This window comes from Bos taurus, chromosome 9 (assembly GCF_002263795.3).
Source record: "Bos taurus isolate L1 Dominette 01449 registration number 42190680 breed Hereford chromosome 9, ARS-UCD2.0, whole genome shotgun sequence".
Classification (NCBI taxonomy): domain Eukaryota; kingdom Metazoa; phylum Chordata; class Mammalia; order Artiodactyla; family Bovidae; genus Bos; species Bos taurus.
The window spans coordinates 101,829,456-101,848,700 of record NC_037336.1 but is presented as its reverse complement, the minus strand read 5'-3'; the positions used below and the strand labels follow the sequence as shown (position 1 = coordinate 101,848,700).

Genomic DNA, 19,245 nt, shown 5'->3' with positions numbered 1-19,245 from the left:
CAGTGTGGTGGTGCAGACAGCACTCTCCCTACCAAAAATTTAAACTTACAGTCAGATAAAAACATTTACACCACATGGATTGAGAGGAGGGAGAGAGAGATGCTAAATGCTTCAAGTGAAAAGGGTACTCATTCAAGAAAACATCCCATTTCAGAAGAGCTACCACTCGGTTTTACAAACTACTTAAAAGAAAGGTTAGTATCCATGTCCAGTAGCTGACTGATAAAACAAACTGGCCTTTGCAGGAACTCAGTGTTTGAAAATTAACATTGAGAACTAACTTCACCATCAAATCTGAAGATTTCATAAATTGCCGAAACGAGCTCGGGTTAAACTATCAGGAACGAGCCCTGTAGGCGAGCTGGGGTCCCGCCTCTGCCATCCTGATGCTCCCCCCGTCCCTCTTCCTCTCCACCCGCCCTGAGCTGCAGGCCAGGGACCCCCCGGCCATCTCTTCTCCTTCCCGTTTCTGGGGAAGCAGGCTGACTTTACCCAGCGCCACCATCTGCAGAGGCAAAGCCGTGGCAAGGGCACCGCGTGCTCCACAAGGTGCGGCGGGCCCCCAGGTCCTCTCCCACTGCCAGGAGCAGCACACACCACCCCAGGGGCACGAGACCGAGACACCAGGCCCACTCACACCTGGCCGTGGGATCTATTTCCTACAGGCAGAAGGCTCCTTTTTTCAATCAGGGTGGAAAGTCTAAGTTCAAAATTCACCTTGCCTCCTAACTTTGCAGTCATTGCTCTATTACTTCCAGCATGCAGTCAGGCAAATTCATTCTCACTCCTTTCAAATGATCTCGGCGGAGCCTTTTCTCCACACTAATCAGGGTCCACATGGCCATGGGCCTGGCTCCACTCACACACACTCACGTGTCTCTGAACAGAAGCACACTTCTGCCAACGTCTCCTGCCTCAGCTGCAGCCCTGTGGACAGACACGACCGTCCTGCTTCCTCCTTGGTCACCTCTGCTACACATGCAGAGAGCACTTTGTCTTTCAGGCTGCTCCTCTTTTTGTTGAAGTTATCCCATCATTCAGCCGAATGATTTGACCCAACAAGCTTTTAATCAAAAATCAGTGATTGTTCCTTTTCCACACCAGTTTTTTAGGTACAAATGGTCTCAAATCTCCAATGAGATTTTTACAATTTCTTTGTTCTTTGAATTGTGTCCCCTACGATGAGCCGTTTTGTCGGTTCATCTCAGCCTTTGTCCCTCACTGCTCATTTCCTCCCCGCCAGGGACCCGGGTCCAGTGTGGATGGTGCGTGGAGGTGCTGCCCTCCCTTCCTCTGCGTTGCTTGCCCCTTCCTTCAACGGGGGCCGGCAGTGCACACATGTCGGGTGAGGTGGGTGGAGGTGCAGGGAGAGACCAGCTGGGGCCCAGCGAGCCCCGGGCCAGACCCTGCAGGGTGAGCGCTGCCCGGCAGGGTGCACGCCTCTCCAGCGAGCACTGTCCTCCAACGCCTGTTCTCCTGGCATGGCCAGCGGGCGGTCAGTCAGGCCACCTCGAGCCCTGCTTCTCTTCTGCCAGTGTCCACGCTGAGCCACAGACAGAACGGCTATTTCCTTCGAGAGCACCTTGGAGGCGGGAGGGCAGCCAGGGCCCACTGTCCAGGAGACCGCCTCTACTGAACACGAGCCCACTCCTCAGACTTGAGGCTGGCAGCCCCTGCAGGTCTAGGGGAAGGACAGCTGCCCCGCCAAACCACGCAGTGCTGTCCTCGGGCAGCAGCTGCCCGGCCACACACTGCCTGCTCCGCCCCTGCTCTGAGCTGGGAGAGCCTGCTCCTGCCGCCCTGGCCTCGTACTGAGCACAGTCTGCAGACTCAACGCCGCTCCAGGGACCGCGGGGCACACCAGTTAGCAGGCCAGCTCCCAAGGAGCTTACAGACGCCCACTCAGCACAGCTTAGGCAGCACTGAGGAGGCACCCAGGGCAAACAGGAAGTGACAGGGCAGCAGGGAAAACGGCCTCCCCTCCAAGCGGGAGCTTCTCTAAGACCAGGACAGAGATGAGGCAGCGGGACAGGGCTCTGGGGAAACGAGGCAAGGACACCCCGAAGCAGGACCACCGGGCAGCCGGCAGTGGCACACAGGCTCGGGCGGCAGGTGCCAGGGTGAGAACAGGGTGAAGCAGCCAGAGGCAGGAGGGGGTCAGATCGGGACAAGGGCAACGTGGGGATGGGGGAGCCTGGCCACTGTCACTGAAGAATATGAAAGTGTGAGCTCGCACTTCAATCATCAGTGAAGCGAGACTTTTATTGGCATCTGACAAAAAACACTTGAAAAACTCCAATGTAAAATACAAGTTTTAGGGTAAAAACTCTATTTCCTGGCTTAGTATTTCAGTGTGTGTTTCTTGCTGTTTAGTCACTACGTTGGGCCCAACCATTCTGCGACCCCACGGACTGCAGCCCACCAGGCTCCTCTACCCAGGGAATTCTCCCATGTATTTCTTAACAAAAAGAACATGCTAATCACAAGCAAAACTTTGTCTAATCAAGGAACACACATGGAAACAGCTTTTTCAGAGCGGAGTTTGAAGCTACTAAATCTCCTGGCTCAGACAGACGCAGCGCGTGATGACAGAGTCTCCTATTTAGCATCTTTCTCCCCATTCCCCCAGATCAGACTCTAGGGGTAACAGAAAAATGACAAATTTCATATGGTACTATCCAAAAGTTTCCCACAAGATTAAAGAGCCACACCCTAATGACTATTCCACTGAAATGATTTTAAATCATTTAACGATTTAATGATTTAATTAAATGATTTTAATCATTTAAATCACAGAAATCTACCTCCTATCGAACAATACAAAAAATAAATCACATATCTGACAGATTCCAGAGGGCCAGAACAGAATTCTAATGTTTACAGAAAGTGACTGTTCACAGACGTGACATCCAAGAGACACGTTTTCTGAAGCACACTGGGGGCTTCTGAGAGCAGACTGGTCTTCATCAGCACTGTTTCCTCACACGGACCTCGGAGAGCCACGCCTGACCAAGACCAGCGCCCACAGCTGGGGCTGACAGAGGGGCTTCCAGGCCGCCCTCGCCCTCATTCTGCCTTGCTTCCTCTTGGGGTTCATGGTTCAGCTTCACTGAAATTTTATAAAATCAGATTCTAATGTCGTATAACCTGAATACTTACATTATCATCTCCCTTCGCATCTCAGAGCCCAGTAAGCACGTGTGAAGTCTGTAGACTCATGAAATGAAAACCTGGTATACAAACCACAAAGTCTGTTCACTTCTTGAGATCAATAAGTTCTAATTTGCTCCTTTTATTAACAAAGGCGACTCTTAATAAAAAGTCTGAATTGAAATTAAAAAGTACAGAATTTAACGGTCGGTCACAGCTGTGCTTACCAACAAGCACGCCTCGCTTCCCGCAGCTCTTTTTAACACTCAGGACCACGGTGTCAGCACCTGTACAGACAGCAGCACGGGGGGCAGACACACACCAGACTGCACCAAACTCCATCCCCGGCTCGACCCTGAAGGGCCCCAGTGAGACTGCAGTGTGTAAAACTGGTCATCTGGGTCTGGTCTTAGGCCATGACCACCGTTTCAGTCCAGTGTGGATTTAAATTAACCAGCTTACAGATCTGAAATGAAAGCACTGCTTCGTGGTTTCAGATGCATTTTGGTATTTAATATGTTTCAAAGCATCTTTACAAATAATAAATTATAACTGCAATGAGGAGAACCTGTGAATAAAACTGCTTACACGGAACCAGGGTGGTGACCTCAAATACATCAGGGACAATTCCACGAACTGATTCCACAAATCAAAAACCACAAGCACCTCCAGATTTCAATCTTTAAAATAAGCAAAACGAAGGACACACGAGGATTTTAACATAACCTTAATGATCTAAAAGACCTCCCAAATGGAAGGAAATGCAAAGCCGAATCAACCTATCAAGTGTAACTTACAGTGACGGGCTCCAGGCTGCAGATCTTCCGCGCCACAGGCCAGCTCCCTGCGGAACCACCCACCACCGCACCCTCTGACTGCAGACGCCCCTCCTGCTGCCGCCACGCCGGAGCCCCGCAGGCAGCATGCGGAGCCACGACCGACAGCTCTACTGACACCTTCGCGCTGTGTTTAATACTGGCACTGTACTAGCTCCCTCCTTGTGGTGAATTTGAGCCTAATCAACTTTCATAGAGAAACATGTACCTAAACCAAATTAGGAATATTAAATCTTCCACACATGGGCTCAAATAGGAATTATTGTTGTTTAGTATAATGAAAGGTTAATTTTTAAAAATATCTGTAATCTTTTGAAACACAAGGCACCAACAGGGAGCAGACATTCCAGCAAAGAGTGATTGTCTGGACGGAAAAAGGAACTGATCAGAGTCCCGTCCTTTGCTGACCAGCGCGCTTGCCTCTCTCGGGCCTAGGCGACGTCTTCCAGGTAATCGGCGACGTCACTGAGCTGGGACACGGTCAGGTCCTGCGTCAGGTCGTCCAGCTGGTCGTTCAGAAGAAAGAAGAGAATCAGTGTCAGCAAAAAAACAGTCGTAAATGATTCTTAGCATACTGCTGTAACTTAAAATACCATCTTACACTCTACAAACTGACTCACAGTGAAAAGTCCTTGTCCTGGTGTGGAAACACATACATTACCACACTAAGATGCAAGCCAGTGGGAATCTGCTCTATGACCAGGGAGCACAGCTCAGGCTCCGTGATGACCAACAGGGGTGGGAGCGGGGGGGAGGCGGGAACGAGGGGACATATTTACACCTACAGCTGATTCACAGCAGAAAACAACACTGTAAAGCAATTATCCTCCAAGTATATATATATTTTTAAAGTCCTCTTCCTCACTTTCTTCTTCCTGTTTTGAAATTGGCGACGACAACAGAAGCTGAGCAGCCAGGTGAACTCGACATTAACAAGACGACTGACTGCTAAAATCACCCGTTTGTAGTTCTTTTGGTAACTTTAAAGCAGTATTTTCAGGACTCGTTAGGATGACATAAGGTGAAACGGTAAGAAAACTTAGTACATGGTATCAGGGACCAGAGAAGGCGCCTCACATACTATCACTCAGCCTTCAGAACAGCCCTGTAAGGGGGCATAACACCCCCATCTCAGGAATGAAGAAACTGAGGGTCACAGGCTAGAGCTTGCGGAAGCAAACACACATCAAAGAAGAAGGCGGCGGGCCAGAGTCGTTACACAGTGCAGCCTGGTCGAAGGCCTTTCCCCGTGGTAGTCTGTGACAGCCAGTCCTACCTCACTCTGCAAAGCAAGTTTCACCTCCAGGTGGGAGCCACCCTGACCCGAGAGGCAGCCGCCCTCGGGTTACCGTGGGCATCAGCACCCGACCCTGAGGTGCCACCTGGCATCTCACACCTGGCACACACCTGAGCACTCTGCTCTCTGCTGACAGACAGCTCACGTGTGCATCTCCAAAACCGAGTCCTGACTTCCCCCCGAGTGCCTGTCCGTTCGATCTCCTCCCCGGCCTGCTCAGGGCGCGCCGACACCTGCAGCCAGTCTCTCCTCCCCCGGCACCCACGGGGCTCCTCTGCGGCCACCTCCTCCCACAGGGGCTTCTCTGACGAGGACCCCTTGCCGACACCGTCCACACCCTGAGGCAGTGGCTCTGACTCCAGTCCTGACCCACTGGAGTGGCCCTACACCCACAGCAATGAAGTCCCAGTAATAACACGCAGGCATTTCACAAGCAAAACGGGCCATAACTGAAAACATTCATGACAGGTGTTGTTCTCAGATCTGGAGCAGGAAACCCCACCATAAACCTTTGCTAATTTTCAACTGCTTTTCTCCCAGCTTCTGAAGCCTCCCAGTGACTCAAGGCAACAGGCACAGACGGCAGGCCCCGGGGAGGAGCGGCCTCGTACTTTATCACTGGTGTTGACGTCATCCATTTCCACAGAGAGGTCCTCCTCAATCTCTTCCCCAATACTCAGCTCACTCTTCTCTGAGCGATGGCTGGTACTAATTTCAGGGAAAAATAAAAATAAGAACTCTGATTACAAGCATTTAGAAAGAGTAACTACCATTCTTTCATGTTTTGGGCATCTTAATTCTTTAAATAAAATACAATAAAATATTACCTGTCATTCGTTTCATACATCCCATCTCACCTGATCCTAAGCTAACTTAGAAGCAGCAGCAGGCACAGTCCAACCCATTTAACAGATGAGAAAACTAAGGCTCACAATGGCGACTGTGGTCACATGGCATCAAAGAAGAAAACCCAGATTTTTTAAATTTCCTTTCTCAAAATACTGTATGTTACAAAGTAAACATGAATCCTAAATTGCAAGAAAAACCATCAATTGCATAAAATCCTCACACTGATTTAAAATTTCTAATCATATCTACAACAAATACTACTTCCCAATTATTAACCAAGTCATAGATTACATTATTTTTACATTTATAAAAAAGTTATTTGAAACAAAATATCAAGACATGTCATCTCAATCAGAAAAACAATTTGAGAGGGCACTTTGTTTACGCCAATTGTAGACAATTCCCACCAGTGAGACGGGAAAAGGGCAGGAGCACCGACAACCGTGCCCACACTGCTCTTGGGGCCCGAGTCACTCTTCAACGCTGGTTCCTCTTCTGATTCTCATTAAGCTCCCTGAACATGATGAAGATGTTCTTATTCTAATGTGACATCAAAAACATGCTTCAAAGTCTAGGGACAGCTCTTGATTAACTCTCTTTAACTCACGTTCAATCAACACAAAAACGAGAAGACAGACACTAAATAAGCACAAATGCGATTCTGTCATCTGCCCTGTTCGGAGACTGTTGACAATTTATATATTTCTTGTCCAATCATTTTTCTTACCTATTAAAATCATCAACATAGTCATCTTCTTCTCCAGTCCCTGATAAGTTTAAGAAAACACACATATGTATTTATAAAAAACACACCTCATAATATCTACAATTAGACATACATGTTTCCTTCAAAAACTACCCCAAGGCAGACAGAGTGAAGAGTGAAAACCCAGCTAACACAGTGGGGACAGCTGGGCTGCACTTGGATTTGGGGAAACTAACCACCCCCTCACTCGCCTCCAGCTTCCGCAGCCGATTCCAGGACAAAACAGCCACCACATAACGTGCTGGAGCCGGCCATCAGCTGCTGACCTCCTGGTTCTACGGACACCTGACCCCCAGGCCAAATCTGCCTACAACCTGTTTCGTGCAGCCTGTGAGCTGAGAGTGACTTTTACAGTTTTCAGTGACTGTAAAAACACCAACTCTTGACACAGACTACACGTGGCCACAAGGCCTAAAGCGCCACCTCTGTCCCTCTGCGGAGTTTGCCGATCTGTGCTTTAAACGTGCCCAGTGCCCGTCTGGGAACCCAAGCACCTTTGTCTAATATAAGGAGCTCCGGATAGGCTGACTGGCCCTTCACTGAAGATTTTATTCTAAAAAACAATCACCTGAAAGCAATCAATACTGAAACTGGAAATTTAGTTACCCAATCCAAGTGATCCAATTTTATCGTTGACCAATTTAAGATCTTTTAGAACTGTGTTTCCCCTTTTACCTGTGAACAGGAAAAAATATGCACATTAAATTGTCTGTTAGAATACAACAGTCTCTAAACCATGTCAACTTTTTTTTTTTTCAGGGTCTGTTGACACATGACAACTGAACACTAATAAATTACGAGTTGTGACTATAAATTACGAATAAACTATGAATCACACTGCAGTATTCATTATACAATACAACATGCTTACATCATGTGTCACATGCCCACTTTAACCACACGCTACTATAGCATACAGGCCTTTTGTAGCCATACTATATTCTTTTTTGGAACTTGGCAATCGAAACCATTTTTACCCAACCATAAGAAGCCCTACTGGGTATGAATTCACAGACCACAACTATTCTCATCAGTTTTATTTTTCTGTTAAACTTCTGCCTTTTGCTTCAATTTAATGGCTATTTTGCTTACTAAGCTCATCTCCTTGCCAGTTTCGTTTTTCAACCCTTGTTCTCAATGCCCTCTCTCAGTCACTACTCCTGAATCAGTATCAAGAGGGGCACAATCATAGCATTCTGGACTCCTTCCCTGAGGGTGACAAGGCTACATGAAAGGAGAAAAGGAGGGGAACTGGCGTGGCAGTCTGACAGACATGTGGCGAGTTTACTAGATGCTGCGAGAAGCCACAGACTGCCTCCTGTGCGTGCCCTGGGGAATTCATCTACAGTGGAGGGACGTCTCACGAAAGCTCAGCAGCACTCCGTGCGTGCGCAGTCGTGTCTGACTCTGTGCCACCCCATGGACTGTAGCCCGCGAGGCTCCTGAGTCCAGGGGATTCTCCAGGCATGAATGCTGGAGTGGGTTGCCATTTCCTTCTCCAGGGGTTCTTCCTGATCCAGGGATTGAACCTGCATCTGTTATGTCACCTGCACTGGCAAGCACGTTCTTTACCTCTAGCGCCACCTGGGGAGCTTAGGAGCACTACAAGATTGTGCAAAATGCCAGAGCAATTTCCTAATAAAGATCTACTCAGAGGCACATTTATGCTCTAAACACTGGCAGTTAAACCCTGTATCTACTCTGATACAGCACACAAAGCCCATCTGCATGCTTAAGGCTGTGCCTTTAAACCCTGGGTCTACTCTGATACAGCACACAAAGCCCATCTATCTGCACTCCAACTGCACGTTTAAGGCTGTGCCTTTAAATCCTGGGTCTCATCACCATCTGTGTGCAGCAAGGCCACTCCATTTTGAGCTAACAACCCCCATCTTGGCTACATACAAAAACATACAGCTGATCCAGATCTCCAAAGGCAGAGGAGCATTTTAACATTCTTACAATGATTACTATGGTATGTACAGAATCTCTAACACAAACTTTAAAAAATTAATTGTACTTAAATCCTACATAAATCATTTTAAATGTCCAGCAAAAGAGAGATGGCTTAAAATTATGTCTATTTATTATATAAGACAGCTAAAAACTCAATTTTCTGAAAGTACTTTCATGGCACAGGAAAAGCAGAATACAAAACAGTATAGAAGATATGACCAGACTCAAATTTTAACAGTAACAAAATATTAACAGAAAATATCACTGAGTAGCAAAATTATAGGCTATTCTTATGATTTTACATATATTTTCTGAAAAAATAAATGATCATACACAATTAGAGGAAAAATATCAGCAGCCTGCGAAGTACATGTCTTCAATCAGCAAATCTAGAACTTTCAGACACTCACTTTCAGACTCTTTCAACGAAGGGGCTCCAGCAAGGGAGCTGAGTCCACTTTTTAGGGGGGGCGCATCAGAGAGCGACGCAAGGCTTCCTGCTTGCTTACTGGGTTCACTTCTCCTGACGGGAACAAGCACACAGTTAACGCAGTTCTTACACGCTGCCTGTAACGCATAAGCAACTTGAATACATCTCATAGGCAATGTTAGTTCCCAGCAGGGGCTGGGAACTAAAGAATATACATGTCACAGGTTGAAGCCAAAATCCATACCTGCAAGGCAAAGCAGACTAAGAATCACTGCAAATTCATGCAGGACATTATCGCCTATCTCCAGAATTTTCTCCCCCAAACGCACCTGCCCCTCTCACCAGCCTCACCGTCTGTGCTTTCACTTCAGGGGCCCAGAGATGCAGGCAAGGAACAGCCCAGGAGCCCACTAGCACAGCACAACACTCTGGACGTGGCCCTGCCGGCCGGGCCATGGACGACCCCGCCAGCTGACCCCTGCTCAGAGCCGGGACCGCCCGCCTCCCGCGGACGTCTGACAACACGCCTGGCCCGCCTGCGTGCACTCTGACCCTGTGCCCTCTCACCCCTCCAGCACTCCAGGAGTCCCGTCCCTCTCTGACCTCGTTTCCAATTTCCCTCTTTAACATTTGGTTCTTCTCAGCAACATACAGGCGTGCTGCTGTCTCCCACCGTGACGCTTCTCACCCTATGTCCCCTCCAGCCGCCACCGTGTGCTCCGCGCCCCCTACAGTCAACTCAGCAGGAAACCAGTTGCCCCCACAGCCCTCCACCCTCGGGCTATCAAGCCCAGCCTGACCCGCCCCGGCCCGGCCACCCTCGAGCAGACTGCCCGGGAGGGTCCCGAGCGGCCTGCAGGCGCTGAGCACGGTGTGGCGTTCAGCCGCCTGCCCTGGCCTCGTCTCCCTGTCTCCCCGGTTCCCTTCCCGCCGCAGCGCCCTTCCTCAGGGGCCCTTCAGCTCCCCCACCAGGCCTTTAGCTTAGAGGGATGAGTCTTTCCTGTCTCCTCCAGCCCAGACCTCTGCCTTCACACCCACGCTCACACCTGAAAACACACTTCTTCGCGTCGGCAACCTTCTTAAATTAGAGGGTGGTAAGTGCGGTCCGGACGGTCCCACGGCCCCATGCAGCCAGCCTTGCTCTCTCCACCCTTCACCTCCGTGACGGCAGTGCCAACCTTCCAGTCCCTCAGCCCGGAATCCCTGGAGGTGCCCTGACACTGCTCTATCTCCCGCACACTTACCAGCAAACCCCTTTGGATGCACATTCAGAACACATCCTTAACCAACTTTCCTCAGCACTTCCACCTGGCTCACCCCACAGCTTCCGTCTGCAGACGCAGCAGCCAGATCCCACCACAGCACATGTCTGTCCGGTCACTGCTGCTCAGACCCCGGGCTTCCGGGACCCTCACAGCGGGGCCAGACCTGGCCGTGTTGCTCCCCCGGCTCAAGTCCACCTCCGACAGGCACCTTGGCCCAGGGCCTCAGGCCCGCCACACTGCGGCCCGCGTGGCCTCCTCTCCCCTCCACGAGCCCACCCTGGGGCTGAGGCCTGCTCCGACACCTCAAGGCCCAGCGGCCCTCCACACTCGCACTCCTGCCCTCATGGCTCAGCTCCCTAACGTGGCTGCGCCCTGACACGGTGCCTGACGGGCCCTTGCTGATGCTGCCATCCGAGTGTGAGTTTCCAGAGGCAGAGCCTGCCTGCCTCATCACTGCTGCGCCTGGCACGCGGCCGGCACGCACCACACACCTACTTGCTGAAATCGTTAATGTCCAGGTCTTTCAAAACCTGGACTCTTTAAGCCCTAAGAGGCTTTAAGGACACAAAATCAGATTTATGAATTCAATAATTACAGACCATTGGTGCTCATTTTCTTATACACAAAATAAAACATGTAGAAACTCCATTTCTAAGCCTCGGGTCTGATAACATAAAAGCACAGGTTACTCACCAACCGTACGCTGCTTCTGGTTTAGGAATGGGGTCATCAAAGAAAGAATCCCCTTCCAGGTCATCTTCTTCTGGACCGGGACCCGCTTTGGCGTTGACATCGAGACTGTTGTTGCTCAACAAGGACCCAATCTTAGTTTCATGGGCCAGTAAGTGAAGACCACTTCTGCTCTTCGGTTCTGATGATGAGATACTGGTGTCACTGTGACTAGCATCATTGCTGGCCTTCTAGAAGACAGAGGAAGAGACAAGAGTTTCTTGGTGACATGAGAGTTAGTTTCTAACTAACTTCTGAAGGGGAAAATGTCAAACCTGTTTATACCATTCCTCTCCTCCCTCCCTCCGTGGAATATCTTTACCCAGCCCATTCATGGACAAACTCTCCCATTTCCTCCTGCATCATGTATCACTGCTTCACAAATTACCTTAATATGTTTTCAAATGGCAAATGGAGAGCATAATAAAGAGGCAAGGAGGAGCATCATCATCAGTACATCACATAAATGAACCCAGGAGAAACACAGAGAACACGTCAGGAAAATGCACAATTTTCTACTCAGTGCCAAATACCAAGGGCATCAAGACCAAAGTTTTGCAAGTGAAATCATCACTCTTAATTCAGACTTTCAGTGACTCCTAACCCACACCTTCCTTGTACTCCCATGGACGCATGTATTTGTATGTTACTATGTGAAAGTTAAAGCGTTAGTCGCTCAGCCATGTCCGACTCCACGACTCCATGGACTGCAGCTCACCAGCTCCTGTGTCCGTGGAATTATCCAGGCAGGAATACTGGAGTGGATGGCCATTCCATTCTCCAGGGGATCTTCCCCACTCAGAGATGGAACTCGAGACTCCACATTGCAGGCAGATTCTTTACCATCTCAGCCACAAGGAGAGTCCCAGATTTCCACAGCCTTAAAGCCACGCACGACTCTGCCAAGCATTCATTCTTACTCTTGTCCTACTGACCTGGTGACGTTAGCACAAAACGTGCTTCTTGTTTTCAGTCAGCCTATCCTTCACAACCAAATTTTATTCTATCCTTGGTCAGACTTCTTTTTGCCTTTAGACATGTCTATGTCAACAACAATAAAAATAATAATGAAACCAAAAAGCCAGGTTAGCAATAATAAAAGGAGCTATCATTTATGGAAAGCCTTCAAATGTCTCCCATGGTTGCCTGATTTTAATCCTCAAAGTAACTCTATGGTATGCGGACAGGTTCTGTCTTCCCTGCCGACAAGGAAAGGGAGGTGCAGAGGCGTCTCGGTCACTTGCCCAGGCCTCCCGGGGGCTCAGGGGCCTGCTATCAGAGTCTGATTCCAGAGGTTATGCGAAAGGCCTGTGCTCTCTGTTCAGCTGAGTCACAGGAAACTGCAGTTCTTATGGGTCAGATCCAGCCCTCCCACTGCAGAGAGCAGCACTGAGTAAGCTCCAGGTGTGTGAGCGGACTGCTCTCCTGAAGCACGAATACGCAACGCAGTCTCTGCTCTGTGTGTGCTCAGTTGTGCCCGACACTTTGCAACCCCATGGATCCCATGTAGCCTGCCAGGCTCCTCTGTCCATGGAATTCTCCAGGCAGGAATCTGGAGTGGGCTGCCATTCCCTTCTCCAGGGGATCTTCCTGACCCAGGGATTGAACCCTGGTCTCCTGCATTGCAGGCAGATTCTTTACCATCTGAGCCACCAGGGAAGGCCCCGTACTCTACTACTATGTAGCTTTAAGAAATTTAATGTTTTCAGGCATGAATTCTCTCAAAAACTGAACCAGAGTAGTCTTTTCCAAGTCAAGTTACCACAAAGAGTGAAGAAAAAAAGGGATAGGCGGTTGGGGAAAAGCTGCTGACTACCGAAGCAGGGCAGTGACAGCACGTGTTATAACTGATTGCACGAGACACCAGGACGACTGCACTTTTAACACGGGTGTGGCAGGGGACTGTGCAGTAACATACTCGCTGACATTTTCACACTCGCTAGAAGGCACGGTTAGGCGACAGCAGCTAAGACACACGCTATGCATTCCGTACGTTATTAACGTAGAGAAATAAGTGGTTGTATAAAGAGATGTCTGGAGAGAGAAACACCAAGTTATCTCCCTTTCAGACAACATAGGGTATTTTCAAAGAAGCACACAATTTTTCAAATTTCCTCACAACCTTCTTGAGGTTTTCCTGTTATTATTAGTTACAGAGACACACCAACCACTTACTTATTTCTTAATAAGATTCATGCCCATTATAATTTCTGATTTACAAATGTTTTAAAAGATTTGTATATTTTCAAAGGAATATACATTAGGAAATAAATACCCTGAATTATTCTGCTATTTAAACACATTTATGACTATAGATACTGAGACAGTATCCCCTTCAAAACACCCCTGAGAAAACTCAAAAGGATGCCTGACCTGAAACAGACAAACACAAATGTAAAGCACATTACAAAAAACAATCGTCATTTCAAAGTCTCACATCATCAATATAACTTAAGTTCATACAATGAATTATCTGAACTGAGTAACTAATATAGCCGTGATTATTTTTGACAGGTTTTAGCAACATTCTTGCTATGAAACAAAAGACTAGTTTTAGGAAGACAACTTTCATGGCATAGCACATTATGATGTTCAACATAATACAAACATACTTTTAAAAACTAAATTATAGTTCTATTTGTCTATGGAGTAAAAATTAAACCTCAAAAACACTGGAACTTCTTTGGAAGTGTTCCCAAAATCAACTTCTAAATCACACAGGAATGTGTCATTACTTTATAACTGGCTCTTTTTTTTTTTTTTTTTTTACCAAAAAGACCATTATCTAACTGGGTTACTAATGAATTCATTAAATTTAATTCCACGTATTTTTTACTATTAAACAAAAAAAGAAATCCACAGTAACAGGAGAAACATTAATCAAAACATATTGTAGATTAAAACAAAAGTACTGCAAAAGTGTGACCAGAAAAAAAATCCTCTGACAATGGTTTAGAATTCATACCAGGACTACCCTAGAGGCCCTGGAGATTATTATGAGTTAAACTGTGTTCCCACACAAGGTTCAGTTCAGTTCAGTTCAGTCACTCAGTCGTGTCCGACTCTTTGCAACCCCATGAATCACAGCATGCCAGGCCTCCCTGTCCATCACCAACTCCCAGAGTCCACTGAAACCGATGTCCATTGAGTCGGTGATGCCATCCAACCATCTCATCCTCTGTCGTCCCCTTCTCCTCCTGCTTTCAATCTTTCCCAGCATCAGTTGAGTCAGCTTTTCGCATCAGCTGGCCAAAGTATTAGAGCTTCAGCTTCAGCATCAACCATTTCAATGAATATTCAAGACTGATTTCCTTTGCGATGGACTGGTTGGATCTCCTTGCAGTCCAAGGGACTCTCAAGGGTCTTCTCCAACACCACAGTTCAAAAGTATCAATTCTTCTGTGCTCAGCTTTCTTTATAGTCCAACTCTCACATCCATACATGACCACTAGAAAAACCACAGCCTCGACTAGATGGACCTCTGTTGGCAAAGTAATGTCTCTGCTTTTTAATATGCTGTCTAGGTTGGTCATAACTTTCCTTCCAAGGAGTAAGTGTCTTTTAATTTCATGACTGCAGTCACCATCTGCAGTGATTTTGGAGCCCCAAAAAACAGTCAGCCACTGTTTCCCCATCTATTTCCCATGAAGTGATGGGACCAGATGCCATGATCTCAGTTTTCTGAATGCTGAGCTTTAAGCCAACTTTTTCACTCTCCTCTTTCACTTTCATCAAGAGGCTCTTTAGTTCTTCTTCACTTTCTGCCGTAAGGGTGGTGTCATCTGCATATCTGAAGCTACTGATATTTCTCTCAGCAATCTTGATTCCAGCTTGTGCTTCTTCTAGCCCAGCGTTTTTCATGATGTACTCTGCATATAAGTTAAATAAGCAGGGTGATAATATACAGCCTTGACGGACTCCTTTCCCGATTTGAAACCAGTCTGTTGGTCCATGTCCAGTTCTAACCGTTGCTTCCGGACCTGCATATAGGTTTCTCAAGAGGCAGGTCAAGTGGTCTGGTATTCCCATCTTTTTCAGAATTTTCCACAGTTTATTGTGATCCACACAGTCTAAACGCTTTGGCATAGTCAATAAAGCAGAAATAGATGTTTTTCTGGAATTCTTGCTTTTTCCATGATCCAGCGGATGTTGGCAATTTGATCTCTGGTTCCTCTGCTTTTTCTAAAACCACCTTGAATATCTGCAAGTTCACGGTTCACGTATTGCTGAGGCTTGGAGAATTTTGAGCATTACTTTACTAGCGTGTGAGATGAGTGCAATTGTGCAGTACTTTGACCATTCTTTGGCATTGCCTTTCTTTGGGATTGGAATGAAAACCGACCTTTTCCAGTCCTGTGGCCACTGCTGAGTTTTCCAAATTTGCTGGCATATTGAGTGCAGCACTTTCACAGCATCATCTTCCAAGATTTGAAATAGCTCAATTGGAATTCCCCAGGGATGGGGGAGCCTGGTGGGCTGCTGTCTATGGGGTCGCACAGTTGGACATGACTGCAGCAGCAGCAGCAACTGGAATTTTATCACCTCCAATTGCTTTGTTCATAGTGATGCTTCCTAAGGCCCACCTGACTTCACATTCCAGGATGTCTGGTCTAGGTGAGTGATCACACCATCTTGATTATCTGGGTCGTTAAGATCTTTTTTGTACAGTTCTTCTGTATATTCTTGCCACCTCTTCTAAATATCTTCTGCTTCCGTTAGGTCCATATCATTTCTGTCCTTTATTGAGCCCATCTTTGCATGAAATGTTCCCTTGGTATCTCTAATTTTCTTGAAGAGATCTCTAGTCTTTCCCAATCTATTGTCTTCTTCTATTTCTCTGCACTGATTGCTGAGGAAAGCTTTCTTATCTCTCCTTGATATTCTTTGGAACTCTATTCAAATGGGTATATTTTTCCTTTTCTCCTTTGCTTTTTGCTTCTCTTCTTTTCACAGCTATTTGTAAGGCCTCCTCAGACAGCCATTTTGCTTTTATGCACTTCTTTTTCTTGGGGATGGTCTTGATCCCTGTCTCCTGTACAATGTCACGAACCTCTGTCCATAGTTCATCACGCACTCTATCAGATCTAGTCCCTTAAATCTATTTCTCACTTCCACTGTATAATCATAAGGGATATGATTTAGGTCATACCTGAATGGTCTAGTGGTTTTCCCCACTTTCTTCAATTTCAGTCTGAATTTGGCAATAAGGAGTTCATGATCTGAGCCACAGTCAGCTTCTGGTCTTGTTTTTGCTGACTATATAGAGCTTCTCCATCTTTGGCTGCAAAGAATATAATCTGATTTTGGTACTGACCATCTGGTGACGTCCACGTGTAGAATCTTCTCTTGTGTTGTGGGAAGAGGGTGTTTGCTATGACCAGTGCATTCTCTTGGCAAAACTCTATTAGCCTTTGCCCTGCTTCATTCTGTACTCCAAGGCCAAATTTGCCTGTTACTCCAGGTGTTTCTTGACTTCCTACTTTTGAATTTAGTCCCCTATAATGAAAAGGACGTCTTTTGGGGGTGTTAGTTCTAGAAGGTCTTGTAGGTCTTCATAGAACTGTTCAACTTCAGCTTCTTTAGCATTACTAGTCGGGGCACAGACTTGGATTACCATGATACTGAATGGTTTGCATTGGAAATGAACAAAGATCATTCTGTCGCTTTTGAGACTGTATCTGAGTACTACATTTTGGACTCTTTTGGTGACTGTGATGGCTACTCCACTTCTTCTAAGGGATTCCTGCCCACAGTAGTAGATATAATGGTCATCTGAGTTAAATTCACCCATTCAGTCTGCCGATTCCTAGAATGTCGACGTTCACTCTTGCCATCTCCTGTCTGAGCATTTCTAATTTGCCTTGATTCATGGACCTGACATTCCAGGTTCCTACACAATACTGCTCTTTACAGCATCAGACCTTGCTTCTATCACCAGTCACATCTACAACTGGGTGTTGTTTTTGCTTTGGCTCTATCCCTTCATTCCTTCTGGAGTTATTTTTCCACTGATTCTTCACTGTCCCCCAAAAAGGGACATTGTAAGCCTATTGCACAGGACTCGAGAATGTGCCCTCATTTACAAACAGGGTCACTACAGATGTAACCAGCTATGAGGGGGTCATGGAGGAGGAGGGTAGGCCCCTAACACAATACCCCTGGTGTCCTGATGAGAGAGAACAGGTGAACACAGGGAGACGGCCCATGAACACGACATGCAGGTTAGAGAGCATGCAGGAGGGCCAGGACCCATGAGAAGCTGCCGAGAGGCAGGCAAGGACTCTCCTTCCCACCTCCGAAGGAGCCAATCCTGAGACACCCCTGATCTCAGCCTCCAGCCTCCAGAGCCGGGGACAATGCACGTCCACTGCTCTGAGCTACCACGTCTGGGGGACTTTGTTACAGCAGCCCTGGGAACTAAGAGGTATTTATAATAAACATCTGAAACATAACGAAGTTGTGTCTTAACAGAGAGGCCTACTGCCCAGCACCACGCAGTCACTAAGTGCCCTTCGCGAGTGTCAGGACTCACACACTTGAAGGTAAACTACAGCAAAACGGAAAGAAAACTTCAGTGATGATCCATTTTCACTAACACTTACACAGTCAAGACTTTAATCATTTCTACATTAACAGAGAATTAGCACCACAGAGAAGTTTCACAGAGAAATTACTCTTTTCCCAGTAGCTGAAAACTCAATTATTAGACTGTCTTAAATACCTGTCTTAAAAGCTTACTTTTCTACACTAAAGGCTTAATCTGCACTGTTCTTAAGAGAGAAACATAAAAGCCAAAGGAATATCCCAGCTCTGCCAAAGCATTTCAAAGTATCCGTCCAGTTTTAATTCCCCTGTGCCAGGCCTCCGCTCCCCTCCCCACTCCCGTGTCTCCTGCTCCGGCGCCAGCAGGCGGACTCTTCACCACTGAGCCACCTGGGAAGGCACATCAACTTAAGGCTGGGCTTATCCCAGAATTCCGAAAATAAGGAACAAATTAAGAAATGTCATTTATTGAGAACTTGAGGCAAAAAAAAAAAAAACTCAACAAAAATTAGTTTTAAAACACCTGAAAACAATTATGAACAGAAAAGATAACCTTCGATGCGCCATTTAATGTGATGATTGAAACTGCTTAATGTTGAAAACAAACAAACCATCTAACATCTTACTCAGTTTTTTCATCTGAATGGTAAAAACCTTTGTGGAGCCTACCAAGTCTGTTGTGATTTTTTCTATTTTTTCCAGACAACCAGCACCATGCTTGGTACAACAGAACAGTTTACGATTAAACGGATTATTACAGACACCCTGCAAATGTCAGTACACACTGAAAACGTCTGAGTAAAGAAACACCTCCTCATCCAGTATTTTTGCACCTTGCATTCCTCCTCTACTATCCATCCTTCACTGTTTTACAACAATGACAAAACCAGGAATGTAACTTTTATTTCTACTAAATTAGTCCAAAACCTTAGATTTTTCTATGTATATTAACAGGTTTACAACAGTAGTAAGTACAAACTAGTTATCCACATAACTGATTTTTTAAAGTTTATTTCTGATATGAATATAGCTTCTCTGAAAATAGCCAAGTTTCTGAATGAGTAATTAATACTTATGCCTTACCACAGGCAAAGCAAACAGTAAGGCAGGGCAGCTCTTCCTGCTGGGCGCCCAGGGCTCGGGCTCTTCACGGCCGGGTGGCACTCCCCGATGAAGGTGCCACCCTCCGGTGTGAAGGGCTGCCCCTGGGGCCCGGCTGTGGGCCACCCCAGACCAGAGGCAGCTCGCTGTCCTGGTTGTTAGGTGTGGAGCGTGTCGGGCTACTTCGCGGTACTGGGCACCTGCCGTGTGCACAGGGCGGAGCAGAAAGCGGGGACGGGAGAGGAACAGGCTCGTCTCTCAGGCTGGAAGCAGGCAACACGGGGACAGCACAGGCTCCTCGTAAAAGCGACTCAGAGATGCGA

At 47.0% G+C, this 19,245-nt stretch overlaps 1 protein-coding gene across 2 annotated transcripts in view; it reads right to left on the bottom strand.

Annotated features, from left to right (window-relative positions):
• Positions 1 to 2,241: 2,241 nt before the first annotated feature.
• CEP43 (centrosomal protein 43) overlaps positions 2,242 to 19,245 on the bottom strand; it is a 28,385-nt gene continuing 11,381 nt past the window's right edge. Inside the window, exons 7-12 of one of the 2 annotated variants that reach the window (XM_024996446.2) lie at positions 11,243 to 11,469; positions 9,265 to 9,377; positions 7,505 to 7,573; positions 6,860 to 6,899; positions 5,895 to 5,991; positions 2,242 to 4,492 (exon numbers count right to left, since the gene is read on the bottom strand). In XM_024996446.2, coding sequence (XP_024852214.1) covers positions 4,418 to 4,492; positions 5,895 to 5,991; positions 6,860 to 6,899; positions 7,505 to 7,573; positions 9,265 to 9,377; positions 11,243 to 11,469 — 621 coding nt within the window. In that variant the 3' untranslated portion in view covers positions 2,242 to 4,417. 2 annotated transcript variants of the gene reach the window in all.